At 38.7% G+C, this 23,016-nt stretch overlaps 2 protein-coding genes and 1 long non-coding RNA gene across 10 annotated transcripts in view; 2 read left to right on the forward strand and 1 right to left on the reverse strand.

Moving 5' to 3' along the window:
• Positions 1 to 7,287: 7,287 nt before the first annotated feature.
• Positions 7,288 to 8,900, forward strand: npy (neuropeptide Y). The gene is made up of 4 exons (XM_024293881.2): positions 7,288 to 7,410; positions 7,546 to 7,733; positions 8,105 to 8,194; positions 8,266 to 8,900. Exons 2-4 carry the CDS (start codon positions 7,546 to 7,548, stop codon positions 8,285 to 8,287), a joined length of 300 nt encoding a protein of 99 aa, XP_024149649.1. The 5' UTR covers positions 7,288 to 7,410; the 3' UTR covers positions 8,288 to 8,900.
• Positions 8,901 to 11,016: 2,116 nt separating this feature from the next.
• Positions 11,017 to 23,016, forward strand: part of mpp6b (membrane protein, palmitoylated 6b (MAGUK p55 subfamily member 6)) — a 22,716-nt gene continuing 10,716 nt past the window's right edge. Inside the window, exons 1-3 of one of the 8 annotated variants that reach the window (XM_036214270.1) lie at positions 11,017 to 11,162; positions 17,676 to 17,724; positions 21,114 to 21,434. In XM_036214270.1, the coding sequence (XP_036070163.1) occupies positions 21,308 to 21,434 (127 nt within the window). In that variant the 5' untranslated portion in view covers positions 11,017 to 11,162; positions 17,676 to 17,724; positions 21,114 to 21,307. Of the gene's footprint in view, positions 11,163 to 14,992; positions 15,162 to 17,675; positions 17,725 to 19,675; positions 21,435 to 23,016 lie in introns of those variants that run through there. The other 7 variants (XM_024257913.2, XM_024257921.2, XM_036214271.1 and 4 more) reach the window with 7 other exon arrangements.
• Positions 12,476 to 23,016, reverse strand: part of LOC112136337 — a 22,765-nt gene continuing 12,224 nt past the window's right edge. Inside the window, exon 3 of the long non-coding RNA XR_002917334.2 lies at positions 12,476 to 13,529. This is a non-coding gene — a long non-coding RNA (uncharacterized LOC112136337). The remainder of the gene's footprint in view (positions 13,530 to 23,016) is intronic.

Consider the following 23,016-nt stretch of genomic DNA (forward strand, 5'->3'; position numbering starts at 1 on the left):
AGCCATCATGGTCTGGGCTAAAGGAAGACTCTCGCCGTTTGACACTTAAAAAAGTTAACCAATTGGATAACAACTTATTGGAGCAGGAGATCACCCAATGCATGTTGTTGTAAAAAGGTAGATATTTAGGCCAGATCTGAATTATTCCCGTATTCCTGCAGTTTCTCCCTTTAATGTCATATCATCTGTTCTGGCATATTTTTCCTTTAATTCCTGTTTTTTTTTAAAGATTAAATCATCTTTTATTTACATTTTTTTATGTTCCTAAATGTTTGTTGATGGTCTTTTGAACCCAATCTAGCAACATTAATAAAATATGCATTACAATTGGGAGCAAAAATTACTAACAAAATTGTGAAACCCCTAGTTAGCTCAGGTTTTTCAAGAAGAAATACACAGGCGTTTGTAGTAGTAAGGAACAAAAAGAAGTCAAAGGTCAAAATCGTGCGACAAACACATAGTAGTTGACCTTTTTTATTGTGTCTTCCTCGTCTGTTTGCCTCCATCTGTCTAGTAAAGTTGATGCACGCAGCCTGCTTTTTGGTATTTGATTTACACTTCTTCACACTGTAAATTTGAAAAGTATGATTCACAGCAGCTGAAAATTACAGGCCCTTTCATCTTGACAAATCTTGAGAAGAACTTATTGTGCAAACCAGGAGGCTGATGAGAGGAAGAGAAAACTCATTTGCATTTAAAAGGCCCGCTCTCTTAAGAAGTCAATCTCCACAGAGCTGAATTCTGATAAGGACAAAATATCCAATAAATGATTCTGTGCATCATTTACCTAAAGAGGCTGCATCCAGAGCATCAATATGTCAGTGTAAAATTAGGAAATTGAATTTTTATTAGTCTAATTAGCTTGGTATTGCGGATGATTGCTGGCAGTCTTTGTGAAAGCACAGATATTATTAGTGCTAATGCAAATTAAAATTAATGATCATATTTCCTGTAAATCCTCTTCCCCTCAAAGTAAAACCAGTTCCCTCCTTTTTTGACATAAATGTTGCAAATACTCTGAAAAAACAGGTTTTGAAGTCATTTTTCGCTTTAACTCTTCATTTTTCTTCCACATTCTTGACAGGTCATCAATCCATCACTGAGAAAAACTACAGAAGCACGTTTACTCTTGTGATCAGTTGAGAACTGGATTTTTTATTTTGTGAGTCGCTTCTGTTCAAAGCTTATCCCCATACGATGTCGAACTGGAATGAGATGTCAGCGAAAACTGACGACGGTCAGTCGGCACTAATGTCATTACGCCGTCTGCAGCGGGGCAGGCTTTCATAAAAGAAACACAGATTAATCCATCTCGCACGGTAAATCTGTAAAATTCAATTTCTAATGCTGTTTCTCGGTAATATTCCGTCCTTATTCTTCACTTACGGTGGCAGAGCGTCTCGTTATAGCGGCTCATTTAGTCTTACAGTGTGATCCAGGCACAGATGATCGTGTCGTTTTATTTTTTTTCTAGTGCGCCGTTTAAGAAAGATCTTTCATTTGTATGTTGTGTAACCGTAATACAAATACACACATTTAGTTCTGACATGGTGTTTGATATGTCAGAAGTTAAACCCACTTCATTCAAAAGCTCAATAGTATTTGTGATTTTGAGATATTTAAAAAAAAAATCATAATTATATTTTTAACTGACCTTCAAAATTGTGTTTTTTTAAACATTTATCAAGCGTGTGTGGCATTGGGAAAGACTGACGATTTGTTCGAGGCGAACCTCACCTTCGCCCAACAGTAGCTGGGTTGACTCTAGCAACATCGTGGTTTCAGAAAATGGATGGATGGCATCAACAGATCTTAACCTCTATGATGTCGTGTTGTTTGGCTAGCTGCTTCTAAAAACCTGATCTCACATCACATCTCAAACTAGTGGTTGAGTAATACTTTGGTGCTTCATAAAACCACAGCTTATAGTGTTTTCAACTTTCAAATATCACTTCAGCATGTAAGATTTTTTTCTAGTCAGAGGAGATTTTATTCAAGCTGAAACGGCTTCTTTAAAAAAATAATTTGTTTTGCAGTTTAGTTCAAAGTTCATTCCAATACTGTGTCTCAAAGTAACAACTCTGACATTCATTTTCTATTTATTTGGTCAGCCGGAGTGCTCTCAAGAGAATGAACCATTACAAAACATGACTTTCTGTTTCAGCTTTGAAACTCCCATAATCCTTCAGTCTATATTTAGTGGGAGAGATGGGCTTATCTGTAATATAAAGTATCTTATTCAAACTTGAGTACCATCTTGAATACTTCAAAAAAAATCTACAAATTTAAAAACCATAAGCAGCTGGAATATGGCTCCACACAGAACTAATGTAAAGCAAATTGACAAAAAAGTAATATAAATAACTGAAATCTGGCTTAGCAAAAATGTAAATACATGAAGCAACAAAAATATCAAAATCAAACCATCCATAGGTCCATTTTCTATGCCAACTTATTCCTATTAAGGATCATAGATAGCTTATCCAGCTACTGTCAGGGGAATGTGGGGTTACAGTTACCAAGTCCTCTGCACCGCCACACATTCAGACTGGGGGTGTGCCAAAAGATCGAAATTGCGATATATCGCGATATTTAGTCCTGCGATTGATTCTCGATGAGTTCTCACCAAGTATTGAACTCTCTTCTTTTAAAGAGGCTCTAAAATGTTATATTCCTTTAGTGAGATGTTCCTTTGGAGGTAGATGTTGCAAGGCTGGCTGTTGCGGGCACCAATGTTATTGACAGTTACTTGAATTATTTAGTTTTTATTTTGCTGTTTACAACAATTTTGCATTAAGTAGTGGCACTGCTGTTCATGTTTACTATTGTTAACGCTGAATTTTACAGATAATTCCAATTCATTGGTGTCAATGCTTGTCTAAGACATAGTATTAGTGATTTGTACTAAACTGTCTTTTATTTGTTGCACAAAATAAGACACAAGTTTTTAATTATGATTGTGTTCGAGCTAAAAAACTACTACTTAACTACTAGGAAGTTTTATTCAGGAGACCAAAAAAGAGGAAATATTAAAAGAAACTCGCCCAACATCAAGGTGAGGACCATATTAGGCTGGGGGATACTGAGCATTTGGGTATCGATCTGATATCACAAATACTAATATTGATATTTTTATTAAAAGGATGTGACATGAATCTCAAAATCTCAATTGTCAAATCAAATTATCAGTTGGCAGCTAATTATAAGCTACAAATTTTGAATTTAAATATATTGAAAGTTCTCTCTAGCAGCCAATTCAAAATTGCGACCAGAAATAATTATTTAACTACTTAGAATAAATTTTCACTAATGACATGATGTTACTGTTACCGTTGCTGTCAGGCAGCGTCTTGCTTGAGTCTAGTGATGAGTGACATAAACTGTAGAAAACAATGGACTTAGCAACCCCTCCCCCTTCGTGTTCTAAAAGGGAAGTACCTGCTGGTTGAAGGAAGCCCAAAATCCCATAGACTTCCATTGAGATACAGACAGTTTTAATCAATCATTTTATTTATTATTTATTTATTTTTACACAGGAGTGGAAATCAATCCGATCCCAACTTAAGATTGATACTATCAATATTTTGGATCGATCCACCCAGCATTAGACCACACTAAGTCACTTATCTCGGTAAACAGACCCAAAAGGAAAGAAGTGAATGCATTATTGTGTGTTGTTTTATTGCTCAAAAAAGCAAAAGGTAACTATATATATATATATTTAAAGCAAACATACAAGTTAGACAACATTAAAACGGTTTAATAAATAACCCCAAATGGCTCTTTTAATGTTAAAGGTTGACCTATACCATTATGAAGTGGTTCCACAATCAATTATATTGATTAAATTGATGTTGGAGAATAATGTTTGGGTTGATACATGGTAGGTTCATTTTTCTATACCGAAGAAACCACCATTATGGTGGCCAACGTGCATGTAATGGCATCAACCATCAATACAGTCCAACATGTGGAAACACTTTGAATGCTACAAAGTCATGTGACCATACAGTGTGGTAGAATGTTCGAATAATGTTCTCTTTGTGTTATTTTGATGACAACAGTGACTTGATGAAGCTAAAATGTATGTGGATTTGTCATTAGTTCTTGTTTACTTGTTGTTTGCACACATATTTAATTTACACTTGATTATCTTGAAGAAATACAAGGAATCTGTAAAACTTCACCTGTACTGTTCAGTACCAGGTATTTATCTCTGAGTCACACAGGTGAAAGTGTTGGTTAAAGATCTCCTTGATCGATTTTAGATCAGTGAATTGGAAATAAATAAACTGATATAAAATATGAATCGTAACAACAACCACAAATTATGATAAGAATTGAATCGCTGTTATAATGAATTGTTACACACATACTAAATAGGACTGAATAGGGTTTGAGCAACAAATCCATGTGCCATATTCTAATTGTAGTTATTTTACTGCTTCTTCTGCCCGGAAGCCTTCTGTTTGCACAAACACACTAACACACTTTTTTGTTGTTGGTTGAAAAAAATGTGAACAAAACTTGTTTGCAGAGGAATAAATGAGGCTCATTGTAATCTGTCATGTTTGAAATGATTTTTTTTTCAGGATTCTGTTCTTCTGAGCTTTAAAAAGTTAATCAGTTCATCAAAAAAATAACATCTGCATTTCTAGAAATGAAGCTTCAGTTCAACCTTGTTTCCACTGAGCGGTCTCGTCCAGTAAGGAGCTCTGAGGAATTGAGGCATCAAAGTCCCGATGTCCCGAAGACTCAAAGATGTCAATATTCACGCACTTGTATGCTTTCCTAATGACAGCAAAGCTTCCTGGAAAGGGGAGGGTTACATGGGGTATCTGTTTTCTAAGCCCACTTAATCTCATTCAGGCTCACAGGGTCATTGGAGGCTATCCCTACCACTGTTGGGTGAAGTTGGGTCGCCAGTCCATTCTAAGGCAACACAGAGACATACAACCACACATCATTACATCCACACCTATAATTTGGACTAGAGTCAATCATTTTTTGGATTGTGGAGAGGAACCAAGGAAAACCAAAACTCCACACAGAAAGGTCTCAGCTAGGACTTAAAGTCCCCCTTCAATGAAAAACATGTTTTTTTGAGTTTTTAACATGTCTGTGTGACATTTTTTCTTATAAAATAAAACAAATTTAATAAGAAATCATTTTGTTTTTGCATTTGCGAATATTTCTCCTTTTAAATCGCTATCAATCAAACTGTCACAGAAAATCTCAGTTTGGATTAATGAGCAGTTAATACATCATGATTGCTCTGCTGCACATGCACTAAACCCTCATCTGTTCCTAGTGTCTAGTTCAGGTTCTGGAGAAGAGAAGATGGTATCTTCACATTGACTGCAGTCAAATGAGCCGCCGTTCACATTTCTGTGGTCAAATCAGCATCACTGGATTTTTGGTGTGAGTTTCATCCAATACTTACGGTAGCAGGACTGAGAACGCTGGAAAATCTCCACCAGACTCCACGGAGCTTCTTGATGTGACCACGGAAATGTGAACGGGGCTTTTTTGACAGCAGCAACCTCAATAAACATTGGAGAATTAGCTAAAAGAGTCTTTGGTGAACTGGAAGGAGAAAGAATCAGGATTTTGGAGGAAGTTCTGTCCATGAAGATCTTCACTTCCTCGTCCAGCTGACATCCGGATCAGAACCATACGGCTGGATATTACTGATATTGTTTGACATTTTTATATAGCAGTGGTGAAGATTTACGCTAGTGAGATACAGAGCTATCATAATCAGACAGGGGGCATCTGGGGCGGAGCTGCTCAGCTCCAAAAGCCACGCCCCCTCAGAGGAGATTTTGGAAACAGAGGCTTCAGATCAACATGAAAAATGTATTTTTAAGACATTTCGGTTGTGGGATTTTGGTTAAAACTTCATAATCCTAATTAAAACACTACTGGGAACGTTTTTTTTTTTTAATTGTCTTGGGGGACTTTAAACCAGGACCTTTTTGCTGTAAGGTTAGAGTGCAAACTACACCCCAATTCAGCAAAATAACAATTCTACACTTAATTCATTTGTAAAGTGACACTTTACAAAAAGCAGGAAACATCCAACCAAATTTCCTCTACAATCCAATTAATATCCGATCTTGCCAAAGAGGCCAAACTGAGTTAATATAAAGTGTGCACAACACGACTGTCATACAACCATGCAACACCTGTTGTACCTGTGGGCCTCTGACTGCTTGCGCCCTCTCTGAACAGGAAAAAAAGTGTCTAATTCCTTCTTGTGATCAGGCTGATTAGGTCATGGCACATCTTCAGCTCTGTGTCACATTCCTCGCCTCCCCCTTTGCATCCTGTGTTATACAAAAAGCACTTATCACATCCTCTGAGCAACTTAAAAAGGAGCGCCGCTAAAGAATGCTTATTTTGACAAATTACATAGCTGTGAGACGCTACACAAAAGGATGGTGAATGGGAGGTAAATGAAGCACTCGGGGATACAAATTCATTTGAAGTGCTATTTGGATGCTCTTATTAAGAGGGTTTCTTGGAGATTGGGCTCTTCTTTGGATGGCACGTCTTCACATTCAGGGCTTTTGTTGGTATTGAGAGTTACAGTTTCTTTCTCCGTCTGACGGAGAGAGCTACAAAATGGAATTAGTGGACTAATTCAGTCTCATAAATGTCAGTCGGTTTGAGATCTTTTAATTCCAGATCAGCCGGAGCATCATCCATGGAGCTTTTTATAGGAGAGGAGGCTGTGTATGGGGGAGAAGAGCGAAGTTCACCCACACTTGCATTCTTTCATGACTTCAGATGGGGTTACTGATCCTATTATGGAAAAGAATCCCTTCTTGATTGTGAAATATTTTGCAACTTGCTTCCGCAATAGTGGAAACGATATAAACATCAAAACACCACACTTGTGGCCCATTTATTTGTTGGGTTTTTTTGTCTTTGAAAGATAAATATTACATTCTGATCAACAAAGTAAGTTAATTTGGACAAAAATAAATTGAAATTTCTCTGAATGTCAGATATTAAATATAATCTTTATTAGGATGTTTAATGCACTCTTCATTTCTCATTTTAAACTAAAAGAAGGTTGGACAGCGCTGCGCCCTAAAAAGCTCATCTGTCTCCGTTTTATTGGGGGAAATAAGCACATTAATAGAATGCGTTGTTACACAAAATTAGGAGAAAAGTGTTTTTACAACGCAAACGGGTTCATTGCACCAATGAAAGCATCAGCAGTGACGTGCACGAGAAAAAAAGCAAAAGAACTGTGTGAGACGCGGCGGAGCTCTGACGCGTTTTTCTGCTGCGCCTCATGGCGCGCGCAGATATAAACCCGAGCGCGCACCGTGCGCTCAGAAGAACAAGAGGACACGGCACAGGAGGACGCGCAAAACTCTACTCAAACCCTTTGGAAATGTGAGTACTTTAACTGAAACACATCTTAAATTGAAATGATCAGTAATTTTTGTTGAGCAACTTTGGTGGATTTTCATTGAAGTTGGTAAACTTAAAATAACGTCAAATGTTTGTGAAAATATGTGCGCGTGCTAGATGCATCCTAACTTGGTGAGCTGGCTGGGGACCCTGGGGTTCCTGCTGTGGGCGCTGCTCTGCCTTGAAGCCTTGACGGAGGGGTACCCAGTGAAGCCAGAGAACCCTGGGGACGACGCTCCCGCGGAGGAGCTGGCCAAATACTACTCAGCTCTGAGACACTACATCAATCTCATCACAAGACAGAGGTGGGAGCAAGCATTTTCTCAAAATCAGACAAAAAGTGAAAGAAACTGTATTTATATATTTGTTTTAACTTTTATGATCGGGGTTGCTGATTTAGTGGCTTATTAGGGACTGGTTTCACATTCCTACTCCTCAAAGATAAAGTGCCAGCATGCTTTGTCACATTATTTTTGAGCTTCCCTCTGAATGTCAGGGATTTGGATGCCTCTGCAGGCGTTTAGCCACAGGGAGACCCATTCTCAGATGTATAACTTATCATCTAAAGCCCAGAAAGGAAAATACGACCACCTGCCACGCGTGGTCTGGCATCTGGCTTCAACACGAATACATTCTGAAACTCTGATGCTCTGTCTGGTCTGCTTGTGTGTCTCAGGTATGGGAAGAGGTCCAGTCCTGAGATTCTGGACACACTGGTGTCAGAGCTGCTGTTAAAAGAAAGCAAAGACACACTTCCACAGTCAAGGTGAGTTCTGCTATGAGTTTAAAGTCAATCTATCCATCCACGCTCATATGGACTCTTGCTTCTCTCTGCAGTTATAACCCATCATTGTGGTGATGATATCGCCAACGCCGGCCCTCACTGACCCTCACGCCTTCAATAACTACTCTGACCTGCCACCCCGTCACTTGTCTGAGTGGTCGACCATCCGTCCTTACAGATCAACTATACCGTCAGCACTGCTTATTCACTGACACCTGCCATTCAACTGTAAATAACTTGTTCTGATTCAATTTCAGTGAAGGAGAATTAAGGAGATTGTATTATATAGTTGTGTTATTAAAGGCTCACTGTTTGAACCAAAGTTTGGACAATTATTGATGACTATTGCTCAAAGGGAAAAAAAAAAATCAAGACATTGCACTATTGGGTCATGTGTGTGGTAATGGTGAGACCAAAGAGCACTGATGGGCATGGATCCAGATGACCAAAAGAGTATTTTACCCCCTAAAATATACATTAAAAAACAGAATATGTAAGTAGAATTAATAAAACAATGCAAAAATGCTTTGAAAATGAAAAAAATTTGACACCGTATCATGATTTAGAGTAATTGTAAAATAGTTTTTAGGAAAAACCGGTGTTCAAATACTCTTTGCCCTTCTTTATGAAAGGTTCTTAACTGTCTCGCCTGAAGTGAAACTGTATGAAATAAAGTTATTGCAATATTCATAAAGATGTTGTGTCAATTTTTTGTGGCTAAAACTTTGATTGTGTGAGAGAATTTTTATCCATCTATTTTGTACACTTTTTTTTGTTTGATATGATGCAGGAGCTTAATACACCTTAAAAAAAGCTAGAGGACACGTCAACTGTACACGAAATGGGAATATATGAAACTTATAGTTTAAAGTTAGTTTTTAGAGATGATTTGAGGTGTCGAAGTAGGAAAATCTACACCCTCGCTTTGAACTGTCACCTCCCTGCTGCAAAAGCAATGCACCTTAAAACACTTGAGGTTAATTTATCGATTTACTTATGTAATTAAAATTTTTGGAATTACAAGTATATTTCATACACTGCCTCGTGCCTTTACTACAAACTGCAGAAACGGTTGATATGAAGCTGCGGTTCCTGCTCTGATCTGAAGCTGCACATGAAATCAAATGCATTCAAATGCACTTTCCTGTGTCTTTGTGAACGCAAATGAAAAAAAATCCAATCTGATGCTGAAGCTAGTAAACGGACAGCTAATGGCGCTCTCTTGTGGCCATAGGGATACATATCTGTCACGATGCTAAAACAAAGAGGGGAAGCTCAATTCTAGGGCACTATTGCAATTGCATAACTAGATATAGCACCAATAAATTCACAGCCGTAGTCAAGATACAGACAGAAAGTTAAAAATAGAACATATATCTTCCATGAGGCAAACACCAGGAGGTGAGGGGTTGGTAAGTTCATGATGTTGTTTATATTTAGCATTATTAATTAAAAGGTTTCACCAGGTTAACCATCAGCTTCACTATGCCTCGTATAAGCTCCACTTCAGAAGATACTGGAGACATTGATGATCAGAAATAAGATCAAAGTAAAATAACATTTAGTCTCACTAGAGGAGATATCAGCTCTCTAATTTATTAAATTAACAAATATGTAAGTTATATTAAACATAATGATAATATTAATAATAAAAAATAATATTAATGTCAATGCATTAGTTAAAAACATATATATGATGCAAAACTGAAAAACAGTTTTTCTTGATTAAGAAAACAATGGAAACCAATGCTATCTGCAAAACCTAGTTATAGTTTTATTGTTAGCTACTTTTTTAGAGCTCATGTGGATTTTCCACAATTAGAATAAACAATTTACATTTAAACTGGGTAATACTGGAAATCAACGATTAAACTTTTAGTTTTGGCTATGATATGTATTTCTAGAGAAAGACGGTCATCTAAAGTCTTTCTCTAATCTTCTTTTGGTCTATTTTCAAAGAATTCCATTGGTCTTTTAGTTATGATTACACTGTTTTTAGCCAAATATATGTATATATATTAAAAAACAGTGTCACTTGCTAGGATATTGTTTATGCAGAACAGCAGAAGTTTATCAGAAATTCACCTCTGAGTTGTGGGTCGGACAGTTAGCGTGAAGCAACCCCGCCTCCCTTTCCTCTCACCCATAATCTCTGTTAACATGTTCATCCACTACAGGCCCTCACACCCCCAACCCAATGAAAATGGCAACCATTATTGAAGCTTTTGGAGAGTTTTGAACCAGGCGCCAACTTGAATGAGGTTATCACGGTTCTACATGTGAATGCATCAGAACGAAGTGGAGCATGGAGCTTTTGACCCGTTGTGAGTACATCAAAGCAACGTTTTTCAAAATAGCATTTTTTCGTCTTCTCCTGATTGAAAACGATTTGAATGAAGAAATTCTCAGAAATGCCATTTTAAGTTTAATTTTCTTCATATATATCCTCCATTGTGAGAAAAATGCTACAAAAACATGTTAAAAACATCAATTCCATTCATGTAAAGAATGGAAAAAACACTAAAACATTTGCTAAACACTAAGTTAATATTTACCACAGACAAATAAAACCTTTTGCACAGTCAGAAAAAATTATTTAACTTGATTATAATCAGCAGTTTCAGAATAGCTGTTTTTGAATAGATTATTAAACACTACAATTAATTTAACGAGGGGGGAAAAAACTACATTTAAAGGTTTTGAATGAATGGGCGGGTGCACTGCCTCGATAAAGGAAAAAAACATCCCGTTTGAAGAGGTTGTATCATGTCGCCGCGTGTCATTGGTCAGCAGCGTGTGTCGTCACAGAAAAGGCGGGACCTCATGATTTGATTGGCATTCTGTTCTCTGGTAGTCTGATGCTGGACCAGGACCGACAGCTGAGCGGACTCTGAACGTCCAACCGGGACGGTCGGCGTAGCTCCGCGAACTCCTGCACGTTATTTTGGGGGTAAGTCACGCCTCGTGGTCATATGTGAAGAGCGGGGACTCTGAGTTCACGCTGACTGTTTATTTTTTGCTGGTTGGACAAAGACGTCCGGCCGTTTGTGGAGGCAGAGAGTTTGACAGAAGCGGGGGTTCGTCCTCTCTGGGGAGCCCGCTCTGAAGTCAGGACGAGCCCCGGGCAGGCACGTTAGCTTCATGCGCATCTCTTCTTCCGCTACGCTTATCGTGGCGGGCGGGTTGTGGTCGGAGGTGGGGTGTGTGCTCCGGTGTCTCGGACGGGGATGAAAAAAATGGCCGCACGTGTGGAGCGCGAGCTCGTTGTGGACGAGTCCCACTCCTCCGATAAACCAGCGCGGTTGAGGCGCGCGGCTCTCGTGCCTGGAGGGACAGGGAAGGAGGGAGGGGAGGGGAATACCCGCTGTGACTGGAGGGCTCGCGCCGGAGCGCCAACATCCCCACGCGGCTGAAGAGACAGTCCTGCAAGGTCAAGAAGAGAGATACAACATCTTTTACTCCGAAAACTTTCACGCGGGGGGAGATAAGGGAGTATTGCAGTAAAAGTACTTACTTCGTTACTTTACAAATTATAACTCAACTAGCAGTTAAAAAAAACAATTATTACAATTATTTATGTAGGTAAAAGTAATTAAGTAATGTGTAACAGTTTAAATATACGGGATATAAAGAAAACAACGCATTTAACTAAGTTTTAAAGCTCACATTTTAGGTTCTAAAACAACAAAATGTCAAATTACACATAAACATACACAATATAATCTAATTAAGGATTCATGAAAGGGTTATACTCTAATTTGGTCTGGAAGGTTCCAATAACTACTCAAGCAAGAAAACATTTTGTTATATATATATATATTATTTTATTTTTTTATTTTCAACCATCAAACCATCTACTTGATAGCAAAGACATAAGTAAACTGGAAACGTTGCATTACCTGCGATAATGCTAGTGTGAATGCTTTTTGTTGAATGTGGTCGCTTAAGATGCTGAAAATGTCTCCTGAAGAAACTAAATATAATTTCTGGATAATGTGCCGAACATTTTGACACCAAACTTTCATAATTTGCAGAAAGTGAACGAGAATTTGAAAAATTTCTTGAAAAATCGTAAAAAATGCGGAAAAAAGTCACATTTACGTAAAATTTATAAATAACAAAAATGTCCTGAATGTGCTGAACGTTTTGATACAGATATTGCATAGGTTTTAAAGTGCACAAATAATTAGGAAAAAATCATAAACAGATCGCAAAAATCGCAAAAAAATTTGAAAATGCATAAAACGTATGAATACCAAAGCACAAGCATGAATGTCCTGAAAATGCTGAACATTTCGATACCAAAATTGCAGAAAGTGCTCAAATATTTGAAGAAATACATAAAAAACAAATTGCAAAATTGGTGTAAAATTTCAAAAATTGCATAAAATGTCAAAAAATGTGAAAGTAGTAGTACAAGCATGAACACACTGAATGTTTTGATTCCAGAAACTGCAGAAATTTGAAAAAACTTCCTCTTCATTTTCAATGGTGCTGAAAAATCGCATGAATTGTGTAAAATCTTATAAACCATAAAATGTATGAATACCAAAAGTACAAGCAGGAATGTTCTTACCTAGCTCAAGATTTTGATACCAAGATTGCAGAAATTGCTGAAAGTGTGATTGAGTATTTACGAATCAGAAAACATACGGAAGAATAAATAAGGAATAATAATAAACAGAACCAGGAGCACTATTGTGTGAATGCTTACAAAGCATTCAAAATTAATTCAGATGTCAATGGGTTTTTTCTTGGATATACAGGAACATCCTTGTTTATTGCCTTTTTTGTTAACAGTAAAGATTTGGTAATGGTTAGATTTATACATGGTTTAATGAAAAAAAAAAAAGGAAAGTTGTTAGAAAAAAGCACAGTGAAGCAGAATAATTCAGCATAAGTGTTCTGTCTTTCTCATTTCCAATCAAAATAATCAAAGATTAAAGCATTGGAACTTCTGTATGAAATAACTTCCAAACCTCTACATACTACAGCTCTCAGTGAATCTCAGGACTTCTTGCTCTTGGCAAGCTTTATAAGCAGTTTAGCTATGCACACGTGATGGGGGAGGTCCATGACCTGCAAAGCCCTTTATGGGGAGGGACTGTAAAGACTATACGAGGGGCTTGCTGTGTGTTTCTAGCAGTCAGACTGATCTACAGGGTATACAAAAGTAAGATCAGAAGATCACGACGCTCCGGTTTATTAACATGTTTGTACAGTTCCTGGGCGGGGGAATATCCAGTTCTGAGTCAGGATTCAGGACGACTTCTTCTGCTTGATGAGAGCTTCCCAAGTTCTCCTGTGCGTTTCCTTCCTGTGGAAAGAGGAGGAAAACATGATTTTCAAGTTTGACACATGCCCTCCACATCCGAATGTGTAGGAGTTGTGGGAGCCGAGCAGAGATCATATTCTACTCTCCAAATTGTCTTCTATTATTAATACGCAGCTATGAGAGGAGTGGTAAGATAAAAAGAAGCCGTCTGAAGAAAGTGGAGTAAGTCAAAGCTCGCAGCTATGAGCAACACATGTTGGAGAGTGGTTATCTATAGTCAGCCCTCCCTTCCTTGTATAGTGCTGCAGTGTTGACCCAAAAATGCTAATCTGCATTCAGCAGCAACCAAATGTCCACTATGTTATAGGAGCATTCTGCATGAGAGCGGACGTCAGAGGAGGACAAACGTCTTTGGCAATTTTTGCTGCTGATTCGCCAGGTTTCATTAGCCAGTTCAGACTTTAAAACACACTCCGATCATCTTTTGATCTATTGTAAAATCGTTACCAGTGGTATTTTAATTATCGTTATACAGTTTGTAGCCAGAACTAGAACTAATTACAACATAATATCTGCAGAGCGGCAGCAGTTCATTAGAATTCACCTCTGAGTTGTAGGCAGGACTGTTGATGTTGAATAATACCTGCTCATTTCCCATGATTCCTTTGTTTATGCTCTATCCTGTTTGATTACAGCCCCCCATAACCCCAAGCTAACATTAGTAGTGCAGGAAAATTGCAAACAATATCAGATGACGTTAGCTTTCATTATTTTCCCAAAGACTCTGCTCTGAGAAGCCAATGGATTGAATGTATTGGGCACAGCTACGTCAACAAACATTGGAGAATTACACAGAGAACTTTACCGCAAGTGACCGTGATAGACTCATTCTTCTTTCGAGAAAAAGTTCTATCGTGATTTATTTCATTATTGTTTTATTGCCCAGCCATACATGTCTTCCATCATGAGAAAAATACCACAGGGACATCTTAAAAGCTTTAAAAAACACAATTTTAAGCAGAGTTGGTCTTTATTGGTTTAATGGGATAAATTAAATCAAACTGTATGCTGCATTTAATACAGAAATTGGTCCAATTTCAAAAGAAAAACAACTTCTGTTCTCCATTTAATCCTACAAAAGCTGTGCTAAAGATGTTAAGAATCATCTGTTGGAAAGACCTTTCTTCATTTCAAACCTTTTCAAATCTAGCTTTGATAATTTTTTTACTTTTCACTTCAGGAGCTTCAACCTCACCGAGCCTGTCCAGTGAAATCATGTTTACATGGAGTTGTTACTGGTATTCAAAGATTGGATGTTGCGGATTCCCTTACCTCTTTTCTCTTTCCTTTTCCCTGTCTTACCCAATAAAATGTGTTTTTTCGTTTACTTCTCAACATCACACAACATCAGTTTCTTTGGCTTCAAACTTTGCAGTCATGATTAGAGCTTGCATCAGTTTCCTGTATTCCCCCTCATACTAATGTTCAGTAACGGGCGGTCAGGCTTGGGGGTGGTTGAGAAGACGGTGTGGCAGGTCAGGTTATATCACAAGCTGCTCATTATTACAATTGCTGTGCGATCTCAACTGAAAGTTTTGACAAGCTGAGAAACAGCGTGGCTTCTGGCTGCTTGGCGAGGCCGAGACATCCCACCGGCCGGAGGAGGAAATAGAGGTCATTTTTTTTATTTTCCTTATGTGTGAACCTGCCAAAAGATAACATGAATGATATGAATTTTGATTTTAGTTTCTGGTGAAAGAATAGACTAAAAGCATGAATTAACACAATGCTAGATGTAGTGAAAACAGTTTGATGGAACATAAGATGTGCCGGTTTGAGTCGATGTGTTTCTTCTGCAGGAATATTCTGCAGGTATTGATCTGCTAAGATGACCATCTTCAGGGGAGCGGTGTAATCCTCTTATTGAGCGCCTGTGGTAACACATGCAGTGACCTACATAGGGTTTTGTGTTGAGGCAGAGCGTGATGCGTGTGACGGGATGGCTTTAGTTATAGAGGATGTGTGAATAGCCAGCCTTTAGCGTGACATTAACATTCATCCTGGACTGAGATTTGTTGAAAATGTTGTAGTTACGCTAGAGCTGTAATGTGGAAGCTCTGCAGCTTATGGGGTCAAGAAAGTTTACCACTTTCCTTTTAGTTTTCGGAGGGACTTTTCTTGTTGTGTCAATCTCTTGGAGTGGATGAAGGATCTCAAAGGACAGAGCGATGACATATGAACACAAACGGAAGAGTTCCTTCAGTATAAGTGCCTTCTAGACCTGGGTTTGAGGTGTTTTTATGTGTGTAATATTTTCAAGAAGTTCAGCGGTACAGTACAGGCTCTCCAAATGTGACTAAGTTCCCACGACAGTGACAGCAGAGATGTTCTTGTACAAAAACCAACCCTTCCAGCCGTCTTAAGCCCCCCTGAATGCTCTTCAATGGGGAGCTCAGGACTTTGCTTGGTTCGTCCTCTGAAACAAAAATAGCTAATGACTTTTCTCTGCTGCGTGTTTTTGTTTAGATTGATTCATTTATTTGAGAACTCGTATTGGACAAGATAGGATGCCTGTTCATGCAAATAACTCCTCAAATGAGATCTGCATTCTCCCTATCTATGCAAATCTAATTTCCTCTCAAATTGAAATGGGAAATGGGAAACTAACAAATTTAAAAACAAATTGGTTTTCACCAGAAAGGCTCCAGTTACTTGCTTTTAGAAACAGATGAGAAAATTGCTCCTACTACGTTTTTGCTCTTTCAAGACTGTGGTCTGCCCGCTCCCATGCTCCTATGACTTCAGAGGCTTTTTCAGCTGCACAGTTTAATCTTTAAAGATTTTTTTTCTTGGCTTTGAGAAGACTGTCTTTTATCTGCTTCTGTCTGTTATGTTCTAAGTGTATCCCTTGACTCATTCTCACTCTGCCTGTTTTTAAACACTCTTCTGAAGTTGGTCGGGCTTTCTGTTTGCTCCTCCTCTCTTATTTGGCTTTTGATTGGTCGGTTTTACCGCTGGGTCTTCAGCGCGAATGATTGGGGGAGGAATTAATTTCATTAACATTCCTTCAAGGGATATCTTTCACTTCCAATAAGGATGCTGAAGTGATTTTAATCCGGGTTGCATAATGGTTTGACCCCTTAACCCCACTTTTTCTGTAAAGGTGATAAAACACTGCTTCTTCCAAGATCAATAATAATTAAAAAAAAGACCACAAGATGATATATACGATAACAAACCACACTTGAACTATCTCCTGTATTGATTATATTTGGGCTCCAGAGAGACTCCATAGTCAAAGGGTAAATGGGCAGTTTTGTCAGTGTTGATGGTTTTAGTCTGAGATAGAAGGGAAGTAGGAAAAAATCTAAATTAAATGAAGTGTTTAAAATTGTAATGTTGGCAAGTGACTATAATAATTTTTTTTCCTGTCTCTTGTTGGCTTACAATCAAAAAGTTCATTACACAAATAGACAATAGTAAGAATGGGCTTTGTGCCGGTGGACTCTGCAGTTTTATCAAAGAAATGTTTTAAACATCACACCGTCTGGCAGTGAAGGTCATGGGGAGACTTGTAGTTCTGGCTTTGTTTAAATTCAGTGCAAGAAATATAGACGTAAAACTGAGTGCGCTGAACTTTTTTAAGTATGTTCGTTTTTTTTTTTGTTTTTTTTTATTTCTTTTCCCCAATGAATTTGTGTTGTTAAAAGGATGTAGCAGTTTTGTAAATATACTTACATAGACATACTTTTTCTTCGTGGCTGCTTCATCATGATCAATGTGATGAATTGATTTTTAAATGTTACTTGTGCCCATGTATGCTACTAGAGACCAAAGGGAGACTGTAAGACTTGTTTGTGTTGTGTTCTCTGGAGTGAGAGCACTCTGCTTTGTCAATACTTGGAGAAAATAGTGGTTATTTATTAAGTCAACGGTTTAGAGCTAGCTGATGATGCAAGAACGCTGGATTAGCTGAGCACAACCAGTTGTCCATGACTGCGCACAGCGTCGAAGAACAACTGTTTCAGTGTGCAGAAAAGCCTCCTGTGCTGCAAGAAGCAGCAGCGCCGTTGATCGATGAAACAGGAGGGAAACCTTTTCTGTTAGTGCATGGAAGGAATGATCAATGCAAGCGGAGCTGAAACCTCACGGCTCAGAAGGCTTCACCCTCTGCATCTCTGTCTGCAGGTCTTCACTGCTGACTGATGAGCTGCCAGTAGGACTCCAACTCCCTCAGGTAAACAGCCTCCACAGCACACCATGGGGTAAAACTGTCAGCTTTAGATGCATGAACGAATTGAAATCTGTTGGTTTTCCTGTGTGTGCGTGGATTCTGATCTCTACGTTTGGTAAAAAGCACACCTCTAACAAGTGTTTGCTGTCCTTACAGACAGAGTTACATGCTCATCTTCATGTTCACTCAGTGTTTCTAATGAACTCCAAATTCTTTTCCAGAATTGACCTCTTTAAGAAGCTCCATTTTTGGGATGAAGTTTTCATGCCTAGAGATGATGATGTTCTTAAGCCATTCTCTCCTTAGGCCTTTGTCACAGTTACCCTTATGGGTAGATAGGGGTGAAAAATGGGCAAATCTATAGGGGGCACGGAAGTGGCCTGCACAAAATATCAACATCATAGATCGCTCGTCAGCCCATAGACCAAAGATGTTCATGCACAGGTCGTAGTGAACACTTAAACTACACGTAAGGATAAGTACGGGTGGAGAAGGTGAGACACAGGTGTGAATTTTCCATACTGCGTAGAGAGCTCATTAGTGTTTTCAAGTGATGTGTTTGCAACCTGTTAGAAATAAGGAAATGGGAATCCTACCGTTGTTCTACAGGCACTTGTGTATCACCTGCACACCCCGTCTGTGCAGCATTTGTGCGTGGTCAGTAAGGAGCCAGTACACATGCCTCACTAGTGACTAGAGTGTAGTGTAAGGACGGCATAACCCATACGTCATTAGTCCGTGTAACTCCCATTGTCCTTACAAATAGTATATTGTAAATGCTTACCATATGCACAACTAGTGCTGGGCAATATGGAAAAAAATATATATCACAATATAAATATTTCTTTATCATAATAACGATATATATCATAATATACCAAAATAAAGTGCATTTTCAGTTATTCTCTGAAAAAATTGACAAACATGTCATTAATTACTTTTCTCTGACTTTATTTATTTTTTTATCAAGTAGCATATAACTGAATAGTCACAAATGAGAAACATTTTTTAAAGTGTACAACACTTTCAAGTTTCAACACATTTTTGTACAAAAAGATAAAAAGGATGGAAAAGAAAGGGCCCAATATAGACTTTTCTATCACCCACATGTTATGTATCGTCATATCACCCGGCACCACGCACAACAATGGTACGCTTCATTTTCATGTCGTCCCTCAAAGAGGCCTAACGCTATGTTCACACTGGATGCAGAAGTTCAGCGAAGTGGCACGGAGCAGCATCCGCTCTCTCCTGCAATTCACACAAGACGTGCAATTTTCCACGACCGGTACTGTTCATATCATCTGATAAGAAGATGCAAGTACTTAGTTGGTCTACACTTCTTTAATTTATCTTATGTTGAGACACAGAGAGAAGTTTGTGTTGTGATTGTATGTTTATTTTCACAGACTGTTGAGATACAAAATTTGATCGAATTTGTCAGTCACTGTGTTTCATTGGGAAAAATTGGTAATATTTTGAAAATAAACTGGATTTTCTCATGTATGTTGATGTAACTTCCTGCCAGAATTGATGAGGACTGCTCGTGCAGAAAACAGACCAGACGGCGAAATGATCCACTGCACGGCGCAAGTCTTCCACGGAGGACCGCGGTGCTCTGCGCCTGGTGTGAACCACACCATAGGTTAACAAGGGCGCAGAATGGAAGCGGCCTCCGTTCCGCTTCTGGGTCCAGTGTGAACCAAGCGTAATGAGCCTCAATGGAACTACATGACACACCTGCGCTCCACTCTTGTTTAGGACCCTCTACATGCCCATAAAACCCAAAGCACCCATATGGGTCAACCTCCATACCTGTGTAAGGCTTCATGTGTGGCTTATTTGAAGAATCAACCAACTATCTAAATGTTCATCTTTTTATCTTATCGAAAGACGATCTCCCCAGTAATGTGTTTTGCATGTTTGTGGGCAATGTAAAGTATTGGTTTCAGGATATGATTTCTGGGGTTAGGTGTGTAAAAGTTGTTGTTGGAGTTCAGAAAAACAAAATTGTCACACTATACTGATGTCCGCACTTTCATCGATGCTTGCAAACAAAAAATCGGCAATGTATTCAACCGACGGACGTTTCAGCATCAGATAATGGTCAGAGTGGTGGATCCTGTAATCCCGTGCTTTTCACCGCCGGATTAAAATCCAGCTCCCAGAGATGGGGGAGGGGTTGACTGGTAGGGTTAAGGATGGGCTGGGCGGTGTGGATTAAAGCTCGCAGATCTCTTTGCACAGCTGTGTTGATGTGGGAGGAGCTTGATTGATACTAAAGGGGGAGGGGCCTGTTTGAGATTATTGTCACTCTTGTTCCTCCATATCTGGCCTGTTTATGGAGTCAAAGGAATCATAACAAGTAGTAACTGTTGAATTTCACTGAAACATTATTTATTGTACTGATTTAGGGAGTTTTTAAATTTAGTTCATTAAACACTTTGATTAAAACATAAAACTTAGACGCAGAACATCTGAGGTTTACATCTCTGGGTTAAAACATTCTTGTTTAGTCTTTCTCTTTACTTCCTTGGAAAAAAAAATATTTATATTCCAAGTGACTTTATCTTACCAAGCAAGCATTGGAGTTGATGAACACAAATAAATAATTGATAAAATATGCAACAGTTTGTGCTCTCTTTAGTTACAACTGTCTTAATTTTTACACTTTAGATTTATGGCCGTTTGTCTATGATATTTAAGAGCAGTTTGAGCTCCGGCTCAAGTAATATCTGGAAAACATGTTAAGATCCTAATGTAACAGACTAGTAAGAAACCATGATGAGAGGAGAACCGTTAGGAAATATCAAAGCAAAGACTTCCATCAGACTCTCACCACAGGAGTCTGTATTTAACCTGAAGCAGTTTGCTGTCATGAAAAGTCAAAAAATCTCAAGTAGAATGAATTTAAATGAGATCCAAAAGGGGGGAAAGCATAAGAATTTGGGGTCGAGCTGCCTTCAGTAACACTGATGTAAGGTCACTTACGTAAGGACAACTTGAGCTGTTTGCCTCTGTCTAGACAACAGGGGTAACTTGACTTTGGGTGAAGCTGGGGATACAAAAAAGAGGAGGGGTTTTCAAGCAATCCCAGCAGGAGAGGATTGTGGGATTATATGTGTGATCAACAAAAAAAAATGAAGTGGGAGGGGGGGTAGTGTGGAAGGTATTAAAGTCAGAGGGGAGGGAGGGGACAGAAAAGCATTTGTGTATGCAGTCTGGCTCTTCTGTTTCATTTCACGCTTGTCCTTCAAGACTTATTCATACATCTGTTTTTCTTTTTGCTTCCTTCCCTCATCTTTTCTCTCCTGTTTCACTCACTTGTTTTAACATCCTATAATCTCAATCCCATTCTTGTTTTTTTTTTATTTCGAATCCTTTGCACTTAGTTCTTTATTCCTTTTTCTGGCATATCTCTTTTATTTATTTTCTCTCTCTTTTTTTTGTTGCTTTTTTTGGTTTTAATCGCATCAACTCTACCAGAACAGACGCGCCTAGCGGACGGAAGACAGTTGCTGCTGGTGGTGGTTTGCTAGTGGGTAGCCTTAGCATACTTGTGGCATCAGGGAGGAAGGAAGTGGTGATGGTCACAACCATGGACGATCCTTGTCCCAATGGGGCACAGGAGGAGGAAGAGGAGATGAAGCCCACAGGACAGCCTGCCGTCAAGAGCCCCCCAACTGTGCAGTCCTCCCAGGGGACAGATGGAGGTGAGGAAATGAGAGCAAAATAATGGCTTGTATGCTTAGAGAGATTATTGTTGTTATGTATTCTTTACATATGAAAGGAATCATAGAAGTGTTTTAATAATAGATGTGAAGCAGCATCACTTCTAAGCTTGTTTTGACTAAGTTGTGACATTTGTTTATTTTTAATTTAATTCACATTTTTTACAGATGGGGTTATCTGGAAAATTGTATTCCACTGTGCATAAAATGTTTATTAATATTTGATGTTCCCAAACATATTCATTTCATGTTTTCTCATTTGTACTTTGTTCACGTATGAATTGAATGAACTCCTGGTTCTTCTGTATTTCAGCACTCTTTTGATTCCTAGTGACTTTACAATAAATGAAACCTGTTTTAGGTGAGAAGTCAGCAATAATATCCATCAAACACTTAGTGGGAGGTATCAGTGACTGCCATTGTAGCATACATAAATACCAGGTTCACTTACAAAACAAGACATTTAATAGAGTTTTGAGTGGATGAGGCTTGAAATTCACCTTTAGTCTGTTTCTTTAGGAGAGCTTTGAGATTTACTGAGAGGATGACAAATGTGTGCGCATGAGCTGAATGAGTTCCTATTGAATAAACATTCCTGTGGTGGAGTACACGTTGACATGACGAGCTCAAAGCAGGTAAAGGTCACATGTCAGTCAGAAAAGTGAACAGGGGCCTCTAGGCCATAACAATCTTTGTTTTCCCTTGTTGTTTTTTTGTTTTTATTAAAATATGTCAAACAATGTATATTTTCAATCCATCTCTGAACTATTTGTAGCTAAAATAGGTCCTAGGGTGGAAAACTAGGTAGGTGCAGGTCAGAGTGTGTTTGGGTAAACTCTTCCTGGAAAGCAGATTTCATAGGATGACTAATTCAAGGTGGTGGGTCAGTGGTTGTTTATGGTTTTGTGTGTGGTTCTTCCAGGAATTATAGCTCTCTTCTAAACAATTGTGTGTGGTCCTGACTAGAACGAGACTTTCTGGTAAACCCATGAAAAATACTGAAGTCTACAGTTTTGGAAAAACATACTTGCATGTTTGTGTGTTTGTATAGCTATACAGTTAAGTGCAACTGTTAATGGCCCCTACGCTATTTGTTTCTCATAGTTTTTTATTTTTGCATGGGGGCTTGTCATTTACGGTACACTGAAATTTGTGTAGTCGTGGTTTCAGAATGGACACATTTTGCTTGAAGTGAACCTGAGTTTGCTTCCCCCGATAATCCAGAACAAACTTTCAGTCTGAATACCAGCAAGCAGACCCTGGTCAAAGACCAGGAATCACTCTCGGACCCATCTTTTGAGGTGGTCTTGGTTTGTTTCCAATTGGACTGAGCTTCGGCTCGCTCTGAGATTACTGAGTCTGAATACAATCGAAGCGGAACAACTGGACCAAAACGGCCACTGTAACCGCTGATCACGTGATTTAAAAAGCGACCGATGACAACTATAAAGCACTGATTGTCACATACACAATGCTTCTTACTGTTTTCCTGTTGACCTGACAATCTAGCTGTCACAAAAACTTATAATCATATCTTCATAGCGGCCATGGCTCAGCTGCACCA

The sequence above is a fragment of the Oryzias melastigma genome, linkage group LG11 (assembly GCF_002922805.2).
Source record: "Oryzias melastigma strain HK-1 linkage group LG11, ASM292280v2, whole genome shotgun sequence".
In the NCBI taxonomy this organism is placed as follows: Eukaryota; Metazoa; Chordata; class Actinopteri; order Beloniformes; family Adrianichthyidae; genus Oryzias; species Oryzias melastigma.